This window comes from Salarias fasciatus, chromosome 7 (genome assembly GCF_902148845.1).
Source record: "Salarias fasciatus chromosome 7, fSalaFa1.1, whole genome shotgun sequence".
Lineage (NCBI taxonomy): Eukaryota > Metazoa > Chordata > Actinopteri > Blenniiformes > Blenniidae > Salarias > Salarias fasciatus.
This window is the reverse complement of record NC_043751.1, coordinates 28,176,884-28,192,895: the sequence shown is the minus strand read 5'-3', so window position 1 is coordinate 28,192,895 and position 16,012 is coordinate 28,176,884. Positions and strand designations below refer to the sequence as shown.

The 16,012-nt window shown below is 44.3% G+C and overlaps 1 protein-coding gene across 2 annotated transcripts in view; it reads left to right on the top strand.

Moving 5' to 3' along the window:
• Positions 1–16,012, top strand: part of LOC115392535 (PQ-loop repeat-containing protein 1-like) — a 51,628-nt gene that overhangs the window by 4,458 nt on the left and 31,158 nt on the right. For both annotated transcript variants that reach the window (XM_030097211.1, XM_030097212.1), the window contains exon 3: positions 44–177. In XM_030097211.1, coding sequence (XP_029953071.1) covers positions 44–177 — 134 coding nt within the window. The remainder of the gene's footprint in view (positions 1–43; positions 178–16,012) is intronic.

Below are 16,012 nucleotides of genomic sequence, written 5' to 3'. Positions count from 1 at the left end.
GTTTTCTCCGGTATAATTGGCTGTTCGGGCCTGGCCTTCACAGGATCGGGAAGCAGTTTGAGCTGACGCTGCTGCTTCAGAGTGTGGTGATGATCCTCACCATGTTTGCCATGCTGCACCTCTGCTGCGCCGTCCAGAACACCAACCGAGTGAGCACCAAGCAGCACCGGCTCGCAGGTAACGACACCGCTATTCAGCTCCACAGTCACTTTCATCACAACCCAGTTCCAGGCAGCGAGCGGCACATTCAGCACGACTTCTCTGTGTCAGCAGTTTATTTGTGGAGTCCCTCGAGTCCTGGCGCTTGCCAAAAGAGGGAGCCATTGGAATAGCAAACAGAGGACGCTTCCTTTGTCGTCCTTCCATTCCCTCGTTCTCATGACCAGACTAACAGAGGTTACTTTGGCCTTCGTGTGTCATGACATTACAGCAATGTCGTATATTCTATTTACGAGTAATGCGGAGTGAAGTGTGTGAAGCCTGTTGGGACTGCTGGAGCTCCACCTGTGAGATCTTAGAACAGGGATTCCATCCAGCATATCTGTCCCATTGATTTGCAGCAACTATGGCAAATCAAATGTGATCATCTTTTAATTAATTGTGAAACCAATATTGTATTATTTGTCAAACTATGGGCCTGTGGCCTGCCTGCTTCTCCATTTCTGCCTTATATAATCATGGTTCGTTATGAATTAGTCCTCAGATTCCACAAAGGTAGAATTGATACAGGAAATGAGGCTGAAGACCTGATTTTTTAGGGTTGGTGATAATATTTTAGGTTGATTTGCCCAGAAATTAACGTAAGTCGATCGAATACCCTCTAACCCTATAATCTGATCTCTACCACACACTTGTGTATGTGTGTGTTGTGAGTGCCGTGTGTGTTTTGTGAAGGGAAATGAATGGGCCTGCAGTGTGGGATGAGGGGGAACAAGGCAAGTGAAGAATAACCTGGCCGATATCAATATCTACTGTGTGTGTGTGTGTGTGCGTGCGTGCGTGCGTGTGTGGCACTTGCAAGATTAACTTCAGGGCCTCTATTTATAAGTTGCTGTGTTTCATGGGTAATTCTGTTTTGTTTTTGTTTGTTTGTGTGTGTGTGTGTGTGTGTGTGTGTGTGTGTGTGTGTGTGTGTTTTTTTCAGACGCTGAAGTTGATTGCTTTTGCAAATTGGCTGACAGAAATTCAATCTAAGTACAGCTTTTTTTTTTTGTTTTATTAGATAACAGCCTGCGGAGTTAAATTGAAGGAGGGAGCGGTGTAATACCCTGATAACACCGAGCGCGGTGCTTTATTGAACACATGGATTAGCTGTTTTGTGTGTATATGTATGCAAGAAATAAACTCTCATCATGTATGGAGCGAAGTGCATCTGTCGTACTGGTAGCGGTAAAGCAAATGATATGAGCTTCGATGAGGAAACTGGAGATGGCGTTTGGACGGATCAGATCCTATCAGTGGTTAAGCATCTGCGTTCCTCTGAGCTGAGGAGCTGCTGTATTACTCATCACCAACTCTCCTCCTTTATAAACCGCGGCCCACGCTCAGCATTATTCTTGGTGAGTAAAATAATTTATGACAAGCGGTGATGGATTTTCAGTTTTTTTTCTGAGGGTGGATTCCATCAGCTTCATATCCGTCTGCGCTAAGTTATTTGTGAGAAAGTCAGTTGGCGGGAAGTCTGCCTGCCTCCACTGTTCTGAAAGAAAGAAAGAAAGAAAGAAAGCAGAGGGATGATTGATTGAAAGTGATCAAATCTCCATAAAGACGTTTGCGCTCGGTGACGTCGGCTGCGGACGCACGCCGAGCCCCCGTCTTCCTCCTGGACGGCAGCCCAGAGGTCTGGTTTCACGGCAGGGTGGGTCAGGACCGGAATAGATCAGACCGTCTCTGGGTTCCAAACTGTCCACTCCTCCCTCCCTCCCTCCCTCCCTCCATCGTTAAGCCTTTCTACCAGGTCAGGGTCACCGCTTTGAAAATGAGCAGCTTCTTGAAGACCGTGTATTTCCTGTCGTTTCTCAGCCTCCCTGCTCTTTATTTTTCTCTCCTTTCACCTCACTTTTTTCCCACCTTCCTCCACTCTTCTTCTGTCCTCCCTTCCTTCTGCTGGTCCTTCTGTTATATTTTAATGACTCTCACCTCTTTTTTTTTTTCTTCCTTCTCTCGCATCCTGGAGCTTTTATTTTCGTGAACTGACACGAGAGGCTGATGAAGTCCTCCAACTCTGAGGTCCTTCCTCCGCCCGTCCTCTACTCTACACAGTCAGTTTTGTAATCCTAAAGCCAAACACACACTCAGATTGTTCACTTTTTTGTGCAACATGCAGCTTCTGCTGATTTGTACCTGTTGTACGCTACTCGCAGCGAACTCCCCCTCTCCTCCACCTGTTCCGCTTTTCTTTTTTAATACTCCAGAAGTCATCTCTTGCTGTCTGCGTCAGACCCACTCCAAGTTTAATAACCATTTTTCAATTGCGTTCCATTTTGTGTATTGCCTAAGGGGAGTGCGGAGTGTTACTGATGGAATCTGGCGTGCCGCTTTGGTTCATTTATGGTTCAGCCCCACATAAAGAGCTTTCCTGCACCGTGGAGCTGACTGTGCATTATTGCAGCTTTCAAAAATATCTTAAATTGAATGGGGTGATGAAAGTCACAGTCGGGACTGTTGGGCTGAATTGTCTGAGTCTAAATGTGATTTTCCTCTCTCTCACAAACCTGCTGGTCCTTGAAGCCATTGTTTCCATCGTTGGGATGTTTGAGTAGTACTTCTTTAACGAACTGTGGGTGTTAGCCGGTGTTGGCGGGAAACAATGCCAGCTTCCGTTTCTGTTGTGTCCCGACAAAACAAGAAACCGTGTAAAGGTGGCGCCATGCCGGCGCCGATAAAGAGGAGGCGGGAGTCGAAGAAGGAAACAATGAGCTGCTTCTTTTCTGTTCTTCCTGAAGGGAAGAATCCCTGCGCAGCACCAGGTTCGGCCTGCGGAGCTTTTCATGTGCTCACACCTCAGTGCAGCGCTGTGGGGCTCAGAGTGTGTGAGAAAAGATGTAATTACAGTAATTATATTTTTACCATGTCCACAATTTAGTATTGTATTCAGACTACACACACACACACACACACACACACACACACACACACACACACTGGTGTCAAACTCGCTTGAGGTTTCCAATTTACACCTGAGAACCCCAAAGTAATCCGTAATTTCCTGTTTTTAGATAATATTTTTAGAAAGGGACCAGGGCATGATGGTGAAGTGGTTTTCACTCTTGCCACTCATCCAGGAAACCCCGGTTTGACTGCATGTTTTTTCTGATGTGTGCGTTCATTCTGAGCGCTTCGATCCAGGCCGGTGCCTCTCTCGGTGGCCAGATTTGGTCCGTGGACTGCATGTTTGACAACCTTACTCCTGATTGTCTGTAGGTTCTTTATTTATTCTTAACTTAGAAGAATCAATGGATAGTTGGCATGTCTCTTTAATGGTGTTTCCCATCATTTTACTTTTGTCTTGGTGTTTCCCTGCCTCTATGAAGCGTGCACTCAAACCATCCATGAGACAAGTTTACTGACAAAGCATTTTCTTGAAGTCTGTTCTCCTCTTTAAAATGAAAGTTAGGAGCGAATCAATTCAATTAGTTCAAAATTACATTTTCTTGTCTGGTCACCTTCACAAGCTGAGCAGTGGTTTTTGGCCTGTGTGTGCATGTGCATGCGTACGTGCACTGGCGTTGCTCTTGCTTTTTACTTAAATGCATTGATTGAATGTCAACAGAATGAAAGATCAGCAAAAGCACAAAACTTTTCACAGCAGCATTACTCCAGCGCTCACAGCATTATGTCCCTTCATGTAGTCACTAATAGAGGCAAAACTCCATAAATTTAGACATGGTCTGTGCTCAGAATATTATTTTCTTTTAATGAATTAACTGCTGAAATGTCTTAAACCGAACTAAAAGCCTGTCACAGATTCTTGATCCTTCAGATAATTATTCTTTGTAGTAGTGTGTTCAGTGAACTGACGCACAGTCATGACTTTGCAGTGACTTCCAGTTTTGCCTCCGGGGCGCTGCATTAACGGTGCTGGCTGCACGATGCAGGGATCGGTCCTCTGATGGGGGGGGTTAAAGGAGAGAATATGTTCAAAGGGCGAATGTGACCTCAAGGTAGACGCCAGGTTGGGTGTGATTAATGAGGGAGTTACTTTGAAAAACAGCATTTTTCTGCCTGTGGAAACACGACGCAGCCCCACTGAAACCAGAACAGGAACCACTGCATTTAAACCTGTTTGTTAATGTGATCACAGTTAAGTTCAGGTGATGAGTTGATCAGTAACATCAAGTTCATCTTTAGGCGAAGCAACATCCTCCTCTACTGGTGGAAGTGGGTAAAGCACTGTGCACAGGTGTCAGGCTGGTTGGTCACCTCTACACGCACTGTAGATATTCCACTTTTGTTCAGCCTGTGTGAGTCTCTTTTAGGAAAAAAAAAAAACCCGTTAGAGCTTCCCAGACTGTAGATAAATGAGAAGATGGATCTCTTGAAAGCAGGTGTTTCCTCTGTGGTCCTTCTTAAAACCAGTAGCACCAGATTGAAGCCTCCTGCTGCCAGCTCTGGCCCACGGTCCTCATGTTGACACGCCTGCTTGAATCCGTCCCCTCCTGGGAAGACATTAGATAAAGTAGACTAAGAAAGCGTAGGACGGATTGTGTGAATAGCGTGCGCTCGCTCGGTTCCTCATTCATTCTCTGTAATGTTGCTCTTATTTGCTCAGGAAAGAGTAAGTGAGCCGGCACGCTGCTGTCAGTAAACTTATTGCTTCATAAATTCACACCTCATACACAGACCTTCTAACTGGAGCTGGAAATAAAATCATCTTATTTAATCAGGTTTTAGTGATCAATAGAGAAAACCAGCGCTGCGGCCTGAAGGACCGTTGAAGGACACTTCAACAGGCTGTTTGCATGTTAAACCCACTGACTGCTCGGCATGTTAAAGATGCTTCGATTGTCTGTCGGTGTGTGTGAGTGGCCCTGACTCCGTGTCCTGGCTCCAAGCTAAATGCATTTGCGTCGTCTTAATTTTTATAGCGTCTGTAGAATTCAAAATATGGGCAGAACGTGTGTTTCTGTGCGATTTGTGTCTCGTAAGATGGAATAGAGTTCTTTCAATCGGTAGCAGATTTAGTGCCTTAGGGGCCGGTCTGGGTCAGCTGGTAGAGCGTGTTGCTGGTTGAATCACCCAAAGCGTCCTTGAGCAAGACTCTGAACCCTAAATAGTGTTTGAATGAGCGAAGTGAAGCATTTTGTGGACTGTAGAAAAGCACTATATACTGTAGGTGAAATCCATTTACATGTCTTCTTCTTTGCTGTCCCCCGTTCTGGTCTGTGTGAAATATGCAGCATCCAGCAATGAATCATAATAATTAGGAAACAGTTGTTAAATCTGACTTTCAGTGGTGATGCAGAAGAATTGCCCGTGCAGTTGAAGTGAATTGAGCTCCGTGTGATTGGAGACCCACAGCCGTGTGTTGTCTTGCAGCGGGAGTTGTTCTGATTGGAAGAGGAGGAGACGAGACAGGTGGTCTGCACATGACACCCACACGGGACGTCAGAATTGTGGCTGGCAGGAACTTTAGCGTTTCAGTATCATCATTATTATCATGGCCAACGGTGGCATCTGTTCCATGGTTCAGCCCAGAGACACCGCGTCCCGACCTGACTTTCCTACGTTATGTTTTGTGTTTTATGTTTGAGCTTCCAGCTGCAGTCTAATGCCGCAGTGGCTATCAAACTGATTGTATTAGTGTGTGTTTTTGTGTATCCATTGTCTGACCGCCTTCCGGCGCAGCAGCAGGACTCTGGATGCTGAAGTGCGGTGGTGAACTGAAGTGTTTCAGTATGAGGGAAGTCTGACAGCAGCGAGGTGTGCTGTCGGCGTGACAAAAGCTTTCAAAGTGGAAATACACCAACGATCGGCTTCTGAGCCCTTTAGTGCATGCAGTGAGTGGAGCCGGGCAAACAGGTGAAGCCTCCACACACCGTCTGCAGACGACGCAGTGATCTGCAGCTGGAGGAGAACCTGCAGGAGTGGAGATTTGCATTGGAGATGAGAGGATGGAAGGAGCTGCAGGGGTGAAACAATACACTGACAATGAGGCCGAGCTGCCTGAGGATGTCGAGCGTTTCACTGGGAGAGACCAGAACAAGCAGCATTAAGCATGAGAACACGAGAGGGACCGCTTGTGTTGGACTGGGACACCGAGACACTCTGGTCATGTCTGCAGGAGAGAGGATAGCTTCGTGTGGGAAAAGGCATGTTGAGGATGAAGCCGTAAAAGAGAAGCGAAGCCCATTGAGAGGGTTCATCGATACAGTGAACGAGGACACACAAGCGCTTGGTGTGAGGAATACAGAAGAGAGAGTATTGAAAGAAGATGAGGAGGACGAGGAGACGTAAGCCGGAGGAAAAGAGCTGTACAGTACAACGGCGCTGCCAGTCACACTTATCTCAGCAGCACTCAGACGGCACTGTAGTGGGACGAATCGCACACACACACACTCACACACACACACGCTATGCTCCAACTCATAAATGTACTGTGCTTACTTACATTAAAGTATTTTTAATTAAATCCCAGATAAGTGCAGGGTTTAATTAGCAAGTCAAATGAAGGCAGGCAGGTGAGCGGTGCTTTATTAGCAGCTGAGCAAACTGGCTTTCTTTGACTGGACAGTTAAAACATGGAAATCAAATGAAATGCCCCAAGGGTGTTTGTGGAGATCAGTATTCGGCTCAAAAGGGCTGACAGTAGAATGGCAATGTTCTTTTTTTTTTTTTTTTTTTTTTTTTTTTTTTTTTTTGGTAATTAACTTTGGGATTAGCTTTGGGAGTTGTTGTTTGTACTGTTTTGCTTAGTTTGTCTTTTTCACATGACACATTTCCAGAAGAAGCAGTGGTCTTTTTGCAGTTAGTTTGGAAAATGGATGACTCCACATTTTGTTGATAGTGAGAAACATTGTTCAATAAGTTGCTTTGACGTGTCCAGAAGAGTTAGGATGAGGGTTTTTTTTTCTTTTTTTCGGTTCAATAAAACCAATCAAATAGATGAAACAGGATTCATCACATGAGTAAACAAAATTTTGTTTCTTCACACTCCATCCATCCGCTGTCTGTCTCTTTGTGTTTGTGTTACGGACAGGTGATCTCTCAATCACTGGAATAGATGAATAAATATGAATATTCCATTATTGATCCTGCTTATCAGTCCGGTTCTTCATCAGTTTCCATATGGATTACTGAAGCCTTTCTGTTTTAAAGGGGAGTCAGTAGAGAATTATCTGCTGATTTAATGGACCAATCAATCCTCTTAACCAATTCTTTAACCATTAAAAGCTGTAAATGTGTTTTCTTTTGTCTCTTATTGGTGGCCTGTGTCCATGTCATTTTTAAATGTGTATTTTCTATTTCGTGAAGCGCAAAAAATAATCTCCACCTCTGAGGACTTTTCCAAAAAGCTGCAGTTTCCTCTACTTCATGAAGCTTCCTGATGCTGTGGAATCGAGCCTCAGCCTGTGGCGTCATGCGGCGCAGTGCTGAAACAAGCCGGCACAGGTGGGAAGAATCGTTAGAGGAGTCTACTTTCGTTCGCCAGCCTTCGTTCGCCCATAGGCAGCTCCATCCCCTCTGACCTGACGTTGATAAAATGGTATAGAAGGTTGATGGATGGATGAACTTTTCAGACCTCAGAAGCAGTTTATTGTTCTCATGGACTGTGAGATGTATGATTGAAAAGAAAAGAAAAAACAGTCTGAAAGGCTTTAGATCCATTCTTCACTCCAAAACTGTAATTCTAACCCTTCAACGCTACCTCACCAGTCCTCTCAGCTGCTGGACACGCCCCCAAATCGCTTTGGTTACTTTGGACAAAAAAGTTTGTGAAGTCTGTAGCATTCACACACTCCTGCACAGGTGTGTGTTCAGCCCGAGTTCGGCAGTGTTCGGGGTACACAGCCCCCCCCCGTCCACCGTCACCTGTGCTGAACCTAACAGGTCGAGCCGAGTTCAACCTGAGCCTCGGGTCAAATTGCCCAACAAGTGGAAACGCCTGTCTGAGCAGGAAGCAAAGGCTGAAGCAGTATTTTTAAAGAATCGACAATATTGATTATTTACACCCAAAACATGCAAATCCTGCTTGGTGTTTTTATTTTCTTCTTGACCTGAATCGACTTCTTTCCACTTTGATAAATACAGTTTTAGGAGGACACCTCTCATTAAACATTTAATGGCTCGTCCAGCTCTTGATTTCACTCCTGACAGACTCACCTGATCCCGAAAAGGACGCGTCAAGCTGAACGCAAAATCGCTCTTGGCTCTCTAATGGAAAATTTGATATTGAGCAAATTTTCTCCGCCGCTCTCTGAGGGTCTGCCCCGATACCTCCTGGTTATTTATGGATGTGGGTTAGTAATTCATGAACTCGTCTTTGACCCCGTTGAACTGGTTGTGTCAGCCAGGACAGTGTGTCACCTCATTAGAAGAGCTCCTGAGAGAAGACCTGACAAACGGACACCATCTATCACCATCCATCTCCGTCATATAACCTGACAGGTGTGTGTGTGTGTGTTGTGTGTGTGTGTGTGTGTGTGTGTGTGTGTGTGTGTGTGTGTGTGTGTGTGTGTGTGTGTGTGTGTGTGTGTGCGTGTGTGTAAAGAGCAGGCGTTATGTGTACCCATCTGTTATGTGCTGTGCACTATATATGACTATGCGTGACGAAGAGGGAGAGTCTCAGGGCATGTTGCACATCTGTTTCAGTGTTTGGGTACCAGATTGTGTGTGTGTGTGTGTGTGTGTGTGTGTGTGTGTGTGTGTGTGTGTGTGTGTGTGTGCGTGTGTGTGCGTTATGCCACTATATCCCAGCATATATTAAGCCAGCCAGATGCCTGCTAACTGAACATGAAGTCAGTACATCCTAAGACCTTGTTTTTTTAATCAAATAGCAGCATAAGCCTTCCTGATACGGTAAAGCTGTCTGAATAACTGAATGAAATGTTAAATTATCTGATCGTTTCCCTTAATGTTGATATCCGTAAATAAGTACATTTAACTGTGAAAACATTTCTATAAAAATAAGCATATGGGTTGTAGTTCTTCCTAATAAATACGAGCATTTTTTAATTGGTGTGTAATTTTTACTTTTGTCCAAATCCAAAAACAAAATAATAACTTTTTTACATCAACTTATGTGGCATTAATGAGCCCAAAATTGCAATTAACTTTAAAAAATACTGTTTCTCAGGCTGCCATGGTCAGTCGGAATCTGCTTTATTGCTTTCCAGGTCCAGCTTCGCTCTTTAACTGCAGTATATGAGCATGTTGAGCAATCCGTAAGGTCATACCAGCTCCCGGGTGAGCCTGTAATTTCATGCACTCTGTTCATTCATTGGAAATGCATCTTTAAATGTGATGGATGAGATTGGCCCTGTCCTGGTTTGCCCTCTCTCTGGGTGAAAATCATTTGCAGTTGTATACAGTTGGTCCAACAGTCTGGCGGTTTTCAAATGAACCATCCACTCCAATTTTTATCTCATTATCGTTATTTAGCTTACTTTGCCAGCATGCTTTTTTTTTTTTTTTTTTAATTATTCTGCTCCATGGAGAGGGTGAAAGAAATTGCTATTGCTGTGATATGTTTTGTTGTCTTTGTTGTTTTCTCTCCACTTGTCCTCACGTCGATGGCCGCTGCGTCTTGGCTGCCTCTGCTGCACTGTGACCTGGCTGGCTTTATGACTGTCACCACAAGCCAAAGCATTTGGTTACAAAAAACAAATCAAAATGTTCTACATTCAGCTGAAACAGTCCTGAAGTCTCCAATAAGTTCCTCCGTCCGTAAATGTCTGTGGTGATGAAGTTGCTGGTGTTGCATGAACAAGTTTTCTCCTCTTCATATTTTGGCAGAACATAATAGCCTGTCTTACTTTGGTCATTTTCATTAATATTAAAGAATCTCCAAGCTGCCGGCGTGGCTCATCCGCTCTCGTCTTACCGCTGCTGACGTTACTGGAGGATGACGTTACGTAATAGTGAACGGGCTGTATTCAGGATCTCTCACAAGTACGCTGTGCAGTTTCAAACCCGACACCTGATACTGGTGCTGGTGCATCCCTAAAGCCCAGTGCAATAGACACGAGGAATGAAAACCACTTCCCAAATATCACTTTTATGGTCTTATTCCCAGTGTGATGCTCAAATACTGAATACACTTATAGACTATTTTGATTTTGGACAGTTTGCTCCCATGATTCCACTGGGCCTGCTGCAGCGCCGTGATCAGGATGAGCAGTGCGGTCTGGTGACTCATGCCACAGTCTGAGGGTTAATGCACAGTCGTCCTTGACTTCACAATGTCAAGGAGGCGACATGATAAACAGTGATTGCTGCGAGGTTTGAGCTCATTATTCCCTCGTTGAGCTGAAGTGAAATGAGCTCGGCCTCGGCCGCTCAGCCTCGGCGATCTCACAGCGTCCGTTCTCAGCGTGTTGTTCTGTGATCAGACCCGATCAGAGGGAATATGATGGACTCTGAAAACCCTCGGGCCTCCTCATTAAGAGTATGACCTTTACGGCTCGTACTCCGTCTCCTATGTAGAACTGGAAGCAAAAAAAAAAACCCTGTATTATATAAAGTATCTATACGGAGAACATCGCTTGCCAAAAGCACAATATGTCGGCTGACAGGAAGTTCGAAGCTCGCTTGATTCTGTCAGCAAATTATACCTGCTTTTCAATTTCCATGTGCCGCTGAACCATTTAAGTTCAATCTGCAGCTCGCGTCTGTCATCATGTGAAAGGCATCTAAAGTTTTCTCGTGCTGAACTCTGCAGCATTTCATAGATAATCCAGTTTTCTAGGAGAAGAGGTGTGCACAGCGGAGGATGCAGCAGTGAGCAGACTTTTCTCCCCCATTAATTGGAAGGGAGGGTGATGTTGTGCCCCCGGCGACCTGATGTCCACGACTCGCACAGACTTCTGTCTCGAACATGTCAAACTGCGCTTCTCGAGATCGCCAGCGCCTGCAGGACCGCCGTATGGTCACACCATGGCAAAACTGGATCCAAAAAGCTGCAGCCTCACTGTGACGCCCAGGCAGCCAGATGATATGAGTTTGCTGTTTGTTGACGGTCTTTGATGAGTAATTTTGTAACTTTTCCTCAGCTGGAGCTCCCACTGTTTACACATTAAATAGTCTCCCAAATCACAGTGATCAACAAGCAGCTCCGGTAATTAGTCGACAAACGACAAATGGCGATGGCAGCTGTTGTGACGCATAATCGTCTGGCCACAAAAAAAAAAAAAAAAAAAACCCAAAAGATTGTGTTTGTGGGCTTCCAGCGAGGAGATCCTGTTTCAGTTTCAACGAGCGGCTTCTGACGTAACCTCACAGCAACAGCACAACTGCTGACGCTCAGCTTTTTCATGTATTTTATGATAAAACAAGCGTTGAAACCATGACGAGTCAGGAACGCAACTGGTCTTACGAAGGTGTGTGTGAGCAAATCCTGTCATGTTCAGTGTTTATTTAGATGATATTGACGTAGATCATCAGTCAAAAAACTCACTTTCTTGTTGACTGTAGCAATTTTTGTTGAATGTTTCTGGGAAGTTTTAATGTTTGGACCGTCGACTAATGACCGCTGAGCTTTGTTAAACACGCCGTCTCGTAATTATCCGTGACATGAAAGGAGTGTTTGATCTGCAGGGATTTTGATGTCTGTCCCGCCTGCTGCTGATGGCATCTGTTCATCCTGGAGGGCCAGGTCTGCACGGCGCAGCTTTTCAAATGAAGATGTGTTGTTTTGTTTCCGAAAAGCTTCTCGTTTACACACTTTGGAGGCTTCCATCATTGTACTTAGGACAGTGATCTGTGAGAGGAGGGCCTCAGCCAGGTTGGAGGATGAGGTCTACCATGTTAGTGAGACCAGTTCTGTGGTATGCTATAGAGACGATGGCACTGAAGAAATAGAAAGTAGCTCAACTGGAAGCAGTAGAGATGAATATGTTGAGGGTTTTCTTCGGGAGTGACGGGAAAAGACAGGATTAAAAAACGACTACATTGCTGAGCAGGCTCACGTCGGACAGTTGGGTGGGGAAGTGAGAGATGAGCTTGAGTGTGTTTAGTTATGCATGTCTGAGAGATCACAGCTTTGAGGATGGAGCTGCAAGGCTAGAAGAGAATAGAAAGAGCCAGCGATGAGGTTAATGAATGCAGCGAGGGAGGAGGACACAGGAGATCATCAGCTGTGACCGGGTAAAACCTGGACTGGTCACCAGTCATACTGCTAAAAACTAAGGATAGACCAATTATCGGCCAGGCCAATATTATCGGCCGATATTTGGCATTTTTCTAATAATCGGCATCGGCCTTTTTTTCCACCAATAGCCGATAAAATAAATTTACCGTTTTTTCCACACTAAAAGCCTCTAATTTTCTCAAAACCTGCCTTATATTTCGGTGCGCCTTTTTTGCGGAAAATACAGTAATAAAGACCACCCAGTTGTCAGTCCGTTGTCTTGACTACGGTTCCCATAATTCTTTGCGAGGTGATCACATGAGAAAACAACTTTTGTTTTCGTGTAGCTAAGCTAGCCAGTTGAAACAGAACGGCAAACATGAAGCTTCAGGCACATGATCCACCTCTAACCTATCAGTCAACATAATCACACAGTTTGTCTTCCAGTCTCCCAACCGGAGAGCACGGACGCGGGGAGCGGCCGGATGCTGGCTGGCAGCGGATTACAGTCAAGTCGGCCTCAAGCCAAGTTGACCACGACCAACTCGGCCCCACACGTCTTTTGTCACACACTCACGCCACACATTGAAAACTGAAAAAAATAACTGGTAAATTTGTCTTGTGCGCCGCTGCTATGGAACCGGGAGGAATCAAACGCAAGCCTGTCACATACCCACCAGTAATTTTTTTTCCCAGTTTTCAATGTGTGGCGTGAGTGTGGGACAATAGACGCTTGAGGCCGAATTGGTCGGGGCCGACTGGGGGTTGACTGGTTACCGTGCCGAAAACAGACTGCCTGCCGAAAAATGACTGGGAACGCGCATCGATTAATGATAACATTGATTTTAAAGTATTTTTTAGCGTTACAGTAGCCTATAACTTTAGTTCAACCAGGATTCTCCATTGTTTATTTTTTTATTCTTTTTTTTAATTATTATTATTCCTACAGTACACGGACATACAGGAGAAAAAATACAAGAAAATGAAGGACAGAGTTGTGTTATCAGCAGCGACAGATAGTTGAATATTGGAGTTTTGGGGAAGTTATGGATGAGATATGACTGTATTATTGTGAATGTGTGTGATAAATATAATTACATATGTCAGATTAATAATAATAATAATAATAATAATAATAATAAAGTAATCACAAAATTACAAACTGAACAAAAGCAAAAGGCCTAAGTACCATGAATGTAGAAGTGTTTTCCACTGAGTACATCACATCTCTCTTCGCCTGAAGTCACTACTCTGGGCTGTGGAACAATGTCCCACCCACAGCTAAATTTTGACGCCAAAATGTTCATTTTTACTGCAAATGAATATCGGTTCGACATATCGGTTATCGGTTTCCTTAAGTACCAATAATGAGCATCGGCATCGGCCCTAAAAAAGCCATATCGGTCGATCCTTACTAAAAACGCATGATGTTAAAAGCACGTTGGACTATTTAAGGCTCGGCGTGACGTAGTTTTCAGATTTTTTTCCTATATATGGTCAAATAATTTTCCTATACTGACACCCACACTGTTTCATCGCTGCATTAATGGCTAAAGTAGAAGCGCTCCTGTTAAATTGCCGTAGACATCATGTGTGGGCAGAGACCACACACAGAGAAACAAAACAATGCAGCTGATCATGCGGCGAGGAAGGTCAATAGACGTTCTCTCTAAATAATGACTTTTAATGAGTCACTGCTGTGCTAATCACTGTGGACCGAGGCTGGGTGACGTGCTGATGGTAGCTTGAGGTAGGCGGCTGTGGCTGTGCGCTCTGGGGGAGTGTTTGTGCACATCGGAATGGATTCAGATAACCTGTGTATCCTGCAGTTACATGTAAATGCTTATGACTTTCTGGATCACTTTCACTTGTCAAATAACATTACCTGATTGTCTTGCTCACTGTATTCAACGTCAAACTGACATAAGGTTTAATTTTTGAGTCCATTCAATTTTTATTCTCTTTTCTTTCTTAATTATTATTAGTTTAGTTTATTTTAATAACTTGCATGATAGTAGATTTTGTTTCTGATACAGAGTGTATCACTTCATAGGCTTATTGTATCTTTGTCTCACTGTACTGGTTGTGTTGTTTTAGTGTGTATTTTCTGCCTGTTGATTCACGTCATCAGCAGGATGTGTGTCTGCATGTTTATTAGATACAGCTTTACGTTTACACGCACACAGTGCATGTGAAGATGTGTACATATGCAAATGTATTTCCTTTTGATGTTTTTCTTAACCGTTTGTGAAGTATTTGAGTAGCATCTAATTTCTCAAAGGGGGAGATGAAAATTGAAATGAAGATTGATCGGTTGATTGAAGGTTAACCTTGTTTACTCAGTGGAGCCACAGTAGTTGGCAGCATATGTTTTGCAACAGAACCCATGAGTGAACATGTCAAGTCGTACAACGTAAGATGCATTTCAGTCTTGGGCCAGTTCAGCAGTGTCTAATTATGTGAGGAAATCCTGAGGTGTGGTGCAGTATTGTCTAAACTGCGTTATTCCATAATGCTTTCCGCGGCGCTCCAGGCAGCCATTGCTTTGAAAATGCTACAACTTACTCACACAAATAAACGCACAAAGAGAAGTGATGTGAACAAAAGCCGTTACCTCATACAGAGACACGCTGCGCTGCACACTGTCAGCGCTGTGAGGAATGTCAAACAGTCGGAACAGCAGAGCCTTTCACACAATACAGAGTAATTCTGCAGCGAATAATAGTCCCATTGCTCCCGCTGAGGTTGTTTCCTGGTCACGTTATCTTTAATTTACACCTGCTTATCGCCGAAGGAAGAAAGCCAGTCTCTGATAATGTGTCTGCCCTGGTTGACCCTAATAAATAGTCTGGCCCCCATTTGGTCCACCATGTTACTGTTTTCTTATCTGGACCTCCCGACTCTTCCATCTGGTCAGCAGCCGATTGTTATCTGGCCAGATCACCTTCAACACAGGCCCGCTTCACTTTGACTGCATGTGTGTGTGTGTGGGTGTCTGTGTTAACCAGAGAAACAGGGTTACAAACAGCGTACAAAGATCAGTCAGAACATTATGCACACCTTTTGCTTCAGAAGCATACACTCCATTCTGTGGAGGACCTTTAAATGTCCGTGCGTTCAGCGGTGGGGCTTTCATGGACTTTCAGAACATCCCACAGACGATCAGCTGAGTGGAAATCTGGGTGATATGGAGGCCAAGTTACTCCCCATGTGTAAGACATTCATAGTGTTTTGGGCGTCTGTTTCCACGACGACTGGGTCAGAGCCACCGAAAATGGGACTTTTTGAAAACACTGCCACTGTGTTACATTCGAAATGGGAAAAACACAACTTTTTGAAAACTGTCTGACCCCCGTCTCAATGGAAACGAGGGAAGATTTAACATTTTCAAGATGCCTCTTCTGGGATGTGCACCCCAGCTGAAGTGAACAGCTCTTCTGTTCGTGTGGATGTTGATGGACAATAACAACGTTTTCCTCCAGGGTGTCATGACTCCCCGTTTATATTCTCCTGGAACTCTGTAGTTTTATAATTGGAAGTCATCGGGAAGAGCAATTGAAGTGGTTGTTCCAGCTCCAGAGATTTCCTGTAGCTTCTCAGTATTGTGAACAGATGGTCTTATAAACACCACAATTTAACAGTGTTAAGAAGTTTACTCAACAGTTACTCACTCCTTGAGTAAGTTTTAAACCAAAACTACTCTATTACTCATTCAAGTGTGTGTTT